The sequence below is a fragment of the Hippoglossus hippoglossus genome, chromosome 3, assembly GCF_009819705.1.
Source record: "Hippoglossus hippoglossus isolate fHipHip1 chromosome 3, fHipHip1.pri, whole genome shotgun sequence".
In the NCBI taxonomy this organism is placed as follows: Eukaryota; Metazoa; Chordata; class Actinopteri; order Pleuronectiformes; family Pleuronectidae; genus Hippoglossus; species Hippoglossus hippoglossus.
In genome coordinates, this window is record NC_047153.1 from 12,150,493 (window position 1) to 12,159,520 (window position 9,028).

The 9,028-nt window shown below is 43.8% G+C and overlaps 1 protein-coding gene across 11 annotated transcripts in view; it reads right to left on the minus strand.

Annotated features, from left to right (window-relative positions):
* Nucleotides 1-3,432, minus strand: part of tjp1a (tight junction protein 1a) — a 97,075-nt gene extending 93,643 nt beyond the window's left edge. For 7 of the 11 annotated variants that reach the window (XM_034572572.1, XM_034572555.1, XM_034572522.1 and 4 more), the window contains exon 1: nt 3,017-3,432. In XM_034572572.1, coding sequence (XP_034428463.1) covers nt 3,017-3,108 — 92 coding nt within the window. In that variant the 5' untranslated portion in view covers nt 3,109-3,432. The remainder of the gene's footprint in view (nt 1-3,016) is intronic. The other 4 variants (XM_034572604.1, XM_034572596.1, XM_034572547.1 and 1 more) reach the window with 1 other exon arrangement.
* Between the last annotated feature and the right edge of the window lie 5,596 nt (nt 3,433-9,028).

A 9,028-nucleotide genomic window follows, 5' to 3' on the forward strand; every position in this document is an offset into this window, starting at 1 on the left:
GACAGATCCAAGGGGTGGATGGATGGACTGACGGACAGAGAGACAAATGGATGGATAGAGGGATGGATGTATGATGGATGGATGGGCAGACAGTCAGAAAGACAGACAAACAGACAGATCCAAGGGGTGGATGGATGGACTGACGGACAGAGAGACAAATGGATGGATAAAGGGATGGATGTATGATGGATGGATGGATGGGCAGACAGTCAGAAAGACGGACAAACAGACAGATGCAAGGGGTGGATAGAGAGACGGATGCAAGGGGTGGATGGATGGACTGACGAATACAGACACAAATGGGTGGATGGGCGCATGGATGAATGGATGGAGGCATAGATGAATGGACAGATGGATGGATGGAAATGAGATTTGTCCATTCATCATATATCTATTATATTACTATTAGCTTTTAGCCAAACTTTTAGTGGAAGTTAGCCTAAGTGATTTTAGATCTTGTGAATGCCCACGAGCACTGATGACTATGCCTCACTCTGAGAATCCAGAGTAACTGAGTTACGTGTGAGCACGCAAACCTGAGTCTCAGCTTCACACTGATTAAACACAGACATGACATGCGAGTGAATGCATGGGCTGATTCCATGAAACACACACTGCAGGCACACGCTGGCTCAGCCTCGCTTCGTTAAAGTGGCTGTCGCAGACGATAGAGTAATCCTGTTTTAATGGCGGTGCCCCTTCCCCCATGATGTGATGGCCCCAGACATACCGCCGCGCTTCTCTTAAGGGAGAAGTGTCAACACCAAGTCACCACAGTGTCCTTTGCAACACATTTGACAGCAGTCACATGAGCTAAGAGGAGAAAACCTATCCTTTTCCCGAGCGTGATGACTTTAGATTCAGCCAGGTGTGTTACTACAGGCGACTGTGGATGCACAGTCATGAAGCCATTTCTTCCTTTATTTGGCACGGACTCCTCAGGAACCAGTTTGGACATCCATTACAATAAAGCACTGTTTTTCTTCTCACTGTAAAGTAATGCCAATCTGGAAGGATTATGCCTCATGTTTAATGTTATCCATGTGGATTACTGAACAAGAATAACTGGGTGTGCCCATTGTAATCAGAGCCTATAATTAGACCAAACACAACTCTGCTGTGTCAGTTTTTTAAAAATCTTCCTTTTCTTTATTAATGAGGCTTCTAATATCAACTAGGTAAAGATATGGAATTACTGTTTAGCCTAATAAGACCTGTAGCCTCTGTTATGTTGTCAAAAGCCAAATAAACTCTTCCTCACTGAAATCAACCGATGAATTTACAATCCATTGGCACATTAGACGACATCAAATTAAATTATTAAAATAATATAACTTTGACATACACGTCATCTTTTATCATTGCAATAATGTCCCATATTTTTGGTTTGCAGCTTGTAAAAGTATTTTCTGTTTTATATCATAGCAGGAGCCTCAACCAAGAATTATTTCCATTATCATTAGCCATCACAATGACTTCATCTATAAAATATCATTAAATAGCGAAAAATGATTCCAAAACCCAAGGTGACCTCTTCCAGCGTCTGGTTTTGTCCAATCTCTGACTCCATCGGCTTTTTTCTGATAATGAATTAGGCTCTGAGGACGACGGCCAATACTCTTCTTCTGGTGTACACAGCCAATATCCGAGACAAGATTCTGTCTTCCATTCGCCGTGGAGTGTTAAGAGTCCAACTAGTTTCTTTTATCACACGAGTCAAACGTTTCTCCACACAAAACCAAAGCAACTATACATATATAGGTAAAGACGACACTAATCTCTATTAACAGCTGTGTGCATATGAATGCAAATAAATTAAAAAGCCAATAGCTCTTCAATATGCTCCGCCTCTTTTGCCCTCCAGACTGTTAACCTGCGGGAAACCAAGGCCTGATATAACGTAAAATAAAACAGAAAATTTAAGGCCCCAAAATCATTTCCCGACAGATTTTAACATGTAGAATCTGTTGATGGAGATTAGGTTTTGATTGACATACATTTTCATCTTAAAACCAATCAACAGTTAATAGTTAAACTAACCTACGTTGGCTCTCCTACAATGCAATGGGCTAAAACCAATGCAAAAGAGAAACTGAACGTGGTTTCCAAAAGCTGAAAAGTGAAATACTGTTGGCAGCCCGTAGAAAAGAATGTGAGTAAGTTCAGTGGAGGCAGCTGGGTGCAAAACAAGAAATGTACAGCTGCATAAATAACAGTAACAGAGTTTGATGATGGAAAGGTAAACACACAGAGATACACACAGCCAATGATAGTGAAGCACAACTCCCAAACATTGTGATCTGAATGCAGATGGCATGAGGCTACTGAATAAGTGATGAGAGTGGAGAAATCAGCCGACATTTTTTTTTTTACTACATCACATCACAGAAATAGACCCGGGAAAAGAAAAAAGACAAAAGAACCAAATGGAACTAAAGAGGTTTGAAATGAATGAAAAAAACCAGGTGCGTGTGAAAGGGTTTGAGAGCAGCGGCGCTCAGCCTTGTTTTGCAGACTGATGTTGTGGATACACCTGCTCTGTGTTGTCCGCCTCGCCCCCACTGCTGCATGTGCGACTCACCGTCACCAGCGGATCATAACAAACACAGTCCACCAGGCGAAAACACAGATAAACACGGTACGCACGCACTTGCCCACGCACGGTGCGCGGCTGCGAAGAGAGCCGCCGAACTGTGCGCGCCTATTGGATGCCTGCCTGCCGAGTGCGTGCGTGAGTGTGTACAGTTGTCTACGGCGCCGAGAGATGGAGGCAGCAGCAGCCGACTTCCGCTAACAGCTGCTCAGCCACAACTTCACACGAGACCCGGGCAAATAAGGCAAAGTGGGGGGGGAGAAGCTTCACATGGCAGCGGAGCTCAGAGGCTCATATCTGTAAAGCGAGTCTCTCCACGCGAGGGGACCCGCCACCTTTGCCACTCCGCCCCGCGCACGCACCAAACACACGCTCCTCGCTCCGCGCACACCGCGCGCACCTCCTCTTCCTCCATGTACTCACCACAGCTGTCTCTTGGTGGGGAGGCAGTCTTTGTTGGAGGCTGTCACTCCCATGGCCATCTGCATCACCGTGATGTATTTCTGGTACTTCATGTTGTTGGCCGCCGCCGCTGAAGGCGACTACACTTTGCTGCTTTCTACTTCTAGTAAACTGGCGCGCCACCGAAGCGGCACAGGTGTGCGTAAAGGTCCGTCACGGTCCCCCGGCATCCGCGGCATCCTCACCGTCAAAAGCGCCATTTCCACGTCCGGAGCACCGCTGACAGGGGAGACGCTCCCCGGAGATCTCAACGAGAGGTACCGCGCCGCCGCGACCCATGTCTGCGCTGACTCTCTAATCTCATTAGAGCTCAGAATAGATTGGCTAATCCATTCAATTTTAGTCAGGACCGGGTCATTGTTGTGGTTCGAGGACTCTCATCCCCCCCCACCCGCCCCTCTCTCTCTCTCTCTCTCTCTGGTTTTGTTTTTTTTCTGTCTTTTATTTTTGTTTACTCCGCCTTGTCTGTGTGTGGAGTACAAGAGTAAAAAAGAATAACAGGAGTCAGAGAAGGGATGGAGCGGCGGTGGCACCCAAACGTCCGCGAGGTAGGAAGGAAGAGTGCGCGTGTGTTCAAAGAGAGGAGAGAGAGAGAGAGAGAGAGAGAGAGAGAGAGAGAGAGAGAGAGAGAGAGAGAGAGAGAGTAGGGGAGTGATATGAGTGGTGGGGGAGGGTGGGAGGAAGAGGAGGAGAGAGGGAGCGATGTAATGGCTTAAGAGAGGGGAACCTAACCAATGCTGTGTGAAATCTGTGTGTTGTGAAATCTGAGGCAGAAGCGTCATTTTAGGTGAAAACGTTGGTTCATGAGGTACAAGGTTTATTATAATGAGGCAATTAGTGAAATGAACCTGGAGTTGGGTAAAGAGGAGAAGGATGGAGGTGGATGGAGGAGGGAGGTGAGGAACACAAGAATGAAACGTGTAGAGAACATGAGAGCCAACCGCCAAATAAAATAATGAATTCCAATGCCAGTCAACAGCGATGCTAGACAAACCTAAAGATATAAAGCTACAAATTGCTGTGAAGTGTCAAAAGCAACTATATTATATACTCCCGAGAATATATATTTCCATACCAACTGTTTGTCTGATTACTTGGAGTTTATGTACATGTTTAATTCGATGTATTCTGTATTTCTATGCAATTTGAATTATTTGCTGAACAAATTCAGCTCAGCTCATAATTTCTGACACTGTAACTTGTATCTCATCATCTCATCATTTACACAGTGGCTATCTTCATTTTACCAGGTTTATTCTTATTTGAAAAAGAAACGTGTACATTATTTATTTTGTTGTTTGTGATATTAGAAATTAAAAGATTTTACATGATGTTTGAGGTCATTTGGAAACTATGTCACACCTTGTCCACCAGAGAGCACTGTATATTTTTTCCAAATATTAAATGTCACGCCCAGTAGATGTATTGGTCGCTATTCAAAATGAATTACATTTAACAAACATTAAAGTATTTTCTTTATGGATATTGGTCTCAAAAGTCTCAGTGTGGCTACGTATTTATTTTACAATGCGTATCGAGTATAAACATTTCCCTGAAGATAAGTAAAAGGTATATTTTATATAAGGTATATTTAATCATCTTATACATATTAGAAAGACTGTTGTCCTCTTGAACCACTACTGACCTTGTCGCCTAAATGTCAATCTCCTTAAGTAGCCGTGCACACAGTCCTGATCTGCAGGTTTGACCAAGAGTCAACATGAGCTCATCAGCGGCTCAGTGAAACTGAGCTCGGTTAAGCTAATTAGAAAACACTATTGAAAGGACAAAAGTAACAGTAGAAACAATCATTCATTTATCTTGTTTATTTTATGTGTCATCTATATCTGTGTTTAATTATTTATCAATTGTGTACGGTATAAATACATAAAAATGCCAATAGACATACATAATGATTTTTAAGTTGATTGTCAGATTCATAAACTTGCTCTCTACTATTATTCTATTGTTTTCCGGTCTCTATGAAAACATGTTCATGTGCAATATCTCTTCCTGACAGTCCACAGAGTAATGTGAGGTTCCTGTTACCTTTACTCTACCTATGGGGGCTGATGGTTCACGGACACCCTGCAGATGCTAATCAATTCCCTCATTGATTCTGTATCAAATTTAAATTCCTAGTAAACACGAGTCTTTAGTGCGTCCTCAAGGATGAGGGGGAAATCAGGGAAGGGGAGTCCATGTGTAGAAGATCTAAGTCAAAGAGACTCCCTGTGTGCTGGTATGTTTTCTTTAAGGCTGTAAAGACCATAAAGCCTGATCACAGATTCCATCTAGACCCAGTGGGCAGGACCATGAACCTTTGAAGAAGTGAGCAGTGAATCTGGATCGTGTCGCAGGTTTTGCACGATGAAACTGCACCAATAGACAAGACAGCACATAACTGTCACTGTATTTACATATTTGTTCAGACTCATAAACAGAATGAAGGAAGGAAGAACTGCCGCGTATAAACCATTGTCCTCTTGAGATGGCCCATGCGCCGCAAAGAGTAAATCTAGATATAAACTCTAACAGGAATGAATAACACCGCGACAAAAATTGCCAAGGAGAAAAGTCCGACAGCCAGTGGAAACGCAGGTAACTCCGGTTGGATGGTGCAAGGTGGTAAGCAGCTGGTGGGGAAGGTCAGTGGGAAACTGCTGTTATCAGCACTGCTTGATATTGGCAGCAATGAAAACAACGCAAGTTTCACCAAAAAAGAAAAACCTCAACACAGCCCACCTTGCATTTCCTCCAACTCATCTGATGTGACTTTACAGTTCTTGGAGTTGGAAAGAGTAAACACACACACACACACACACACACACACACACACACACACACACACACACACACACACACACACACACACACACACACACACACACACACACACACACACACACACACACACACACACACACACACACGCACACAAGCACACCAGTGGCCTGAAGGAGACCGAGGAGGGTGAGGTCACCACAGCAGTGATATGGTTTTAAGCCAGAAGGACAGTAGAGACTGTGAGTGACGCACAGTCCACAGCAGGCTGTCAAAAATCAACTGACCGGTTATTCTGCAAGTCAGAACTGGGTTATTCTGAGGTGCAAATGGCTTCAATATAAACTCAAATATTCAAAATAAATTCACGTTCAAAGTGCTCAGTATTCTCTCATTGAGATACATGCTTGATGGCCACAAGCAAATATCTTCAGAACGCATTTTTTACACTGTACACATTTGTTTACTTAAACTGCAGCCGGAGTCTATTACATCATCTTTTAAATGGCTAACTCGCCCAAAACCCAGCGGTGATATTACAGTGGGTCAGGAGGAGATGGAGAAGAATACTGGATTGGTTTAAGAGTGAGATTTCCCTCCGGAGCAGCAACCATCCAAATGTGTTGACACTCCCCCCCCCCACACCATAAATTACACTATCCCCTGGCCCCTGGCCACGATTAATCACATGACCACAGCAGCCAGATTAAATCTGTAGCCTTGGACTGTTCTCCTGTCTCACTCTCGCTCTGCCTCTCTTTCATGTGCGAGGCACACAAACACACAAACAAGCATATGCACAGCGATAGCAGACACATGGACAACATCAGCAGAGCATATAGTAGCATACACACAGACACACACTGTCAGCATAGAAATTAGTCACAGAGTGGCTGGTGTGTGTCACCATCCACCTGTTATCTGTCACTACTTGTACTATTGCCACCACCCATCCTCAACACCGACTGCAGGCTACAGCTTTCAGTCAGTGCAGCGGGGATGGATGTTGTTCGCATCCTGTAACTCAACACTCCTCTGCAGAGCTTTCATCGCTCTCTGCCAGACGCACATCTCCACAGTAACACTGGCTCTGGGCTTGGCTAACATGGCCCTGGCAGAACATACTGTATGGCTTCAACTGCAAAAGCATAATGAAGAAGAAGAAGCTTTTACTCAGTTAGTAAATTATTCATTGACAAAAAGAATAAGCAACCTAATCCGTTAATTGTTTAGGTCGATTTTTATGAAAAATTAACGAAGATATTAACGTTTCAAGCTTTCTGTTCTGCGAAAGCCAAAAATAAAATCTGAATGAAATGAAAAACAGAGATTGTGTGAACACACATATCTGTCAGGCTGGATGTAGCTTACCTTTAATTTTGAGTAAAGGCACAGAACCATTACATGTACATGGCCGTGTTACTAAAATGTGACAGTGAATTAAATAATATAAGCAGCACCAACGAGTCACTAAGGGGATCATCTTTTTTTAATTTGGATTGTAAATGGTGAGCTAAAATTAGATCTAAGATAGCACTGGGTCCATTTCCAAGCTGATTTAAAATGCAAGATTATCTAATAATGGAACAACACTGCTGCGGTACAATGTCGTGCTGTAAAAGGAAGTCATTAAAGCAGTTATTTATATTTATATCACTGGTTTATTTGACAGAGATGAGGCAGACAAAAACAGTTATATGAGGAAACGCAACAGGATGTATGTAGGTGGTCTAACTGAAGCTCATTTGCAGCACCTGTCCCTTGTATGTAGGGTCACATAAAATATAGAGACAAGCACTGTAATGTACAGTGGAAAAAGCAATAATTAACAGCAGCATCTGCACGATAAAAAGACGCCTGTGACGTATGTGAGACTTGCCAGGGAGCAGTGATGTGATGGGAGAGCACATGCAGGCTGCTGCTGCTGCGGAGGATGCATAAAGCACATGAATCCAACCAAGGGTAATGCAATATGTAAATGAAACAGTTGCTGAAATGAATTTGCCTGCTGTTGTTTCTACAAAGATGCATGTGAAATGCACAGCTCACGTGGGAGCACATACACACGCGACACAGTCGGTCTACTTCAGAATGCCTGCCCGTGCTCTGTCACGGGTCGAAACTACAGGGAGGGAGGGAGGAAGGCAGAAACAGTTTTCTGTGGTAGCCATAATAGCTCCAAAGTCCCACGGATGTTAAGTAACAGGTGGATACTCCTCACTTTAGTAAAAAAAACACTCGGCATCACACAGTTTTAAGGTGGCGCCCGTAGGAGGTGAGGTGTTGGAGGTGGAAGGTAAACAGAGGGGGACGAATGCCACGAGCCCTGGATACTAAATGACTGCTGTTGCCGCTGGGGCAGTGATTTATGACACAGCTTCATGGGTGTAGGGATACGAGGAAAACAAGGACGGTTCCTTAGGAAGAGGGATACATGTTCACACATATTCTGCCTTGACAGTTGTAAAGAAAACGGAATCATCGTGATAACTGTGTGTGAGACCATATCATAGTATGTGTTGATAGACAGTATAACGTGACAGTAAAGTGAAGCCTTGTGCCCCCGTGTCTCCAGTCAGCAGAGTTTGACACCTGCTGCCTTCTCTCCTCCCGCCCTCCCACTGTCACCTTTATTAACGGTCTGCCAGGTGGAGAATTTTTTTCTCTCCCAAGTGTCCCGGTGTAGACTCAGATTTGCTGAGGTAGGTGATGAACAGGGCACAGAGAGGTGTGGGAGGGGGCAGCTCTCCCTCCTGGTAAACAGAAAACACTTCACAAGTAACACACAGCAGCAATATACACTGTTTACCACACTATGATACAAAAGACTTAAGTGCCAGGTGGGCTGATCTGTTGCTGACATCTGGAACTGGGATAATCCATCTTGGGTTAAGGGTACTATCTAATGGTTGGACAATTTGTTAATGTCATGTTGATTAGGGAGCAGAGGTACTGGTGGCCAGATGTATTTAGCATTTCACAGAGTCGGGTTGCTTCCTCCCCTATTTCAAGTCCTAAATTCACTCTTTAAATCAACTTTTAGACATGTACTGAATTCCAGACATTTTCCTCAATGCCAAAGAAGAGGGTTAGTAAGACTTAGAAAGACAAAAGGATTGGAGAGCTTTTGACAGGTTGGTTGCTGGCTGATAGTTACAGTTTGACCCAGGGCCAGGTAAATAACAGATT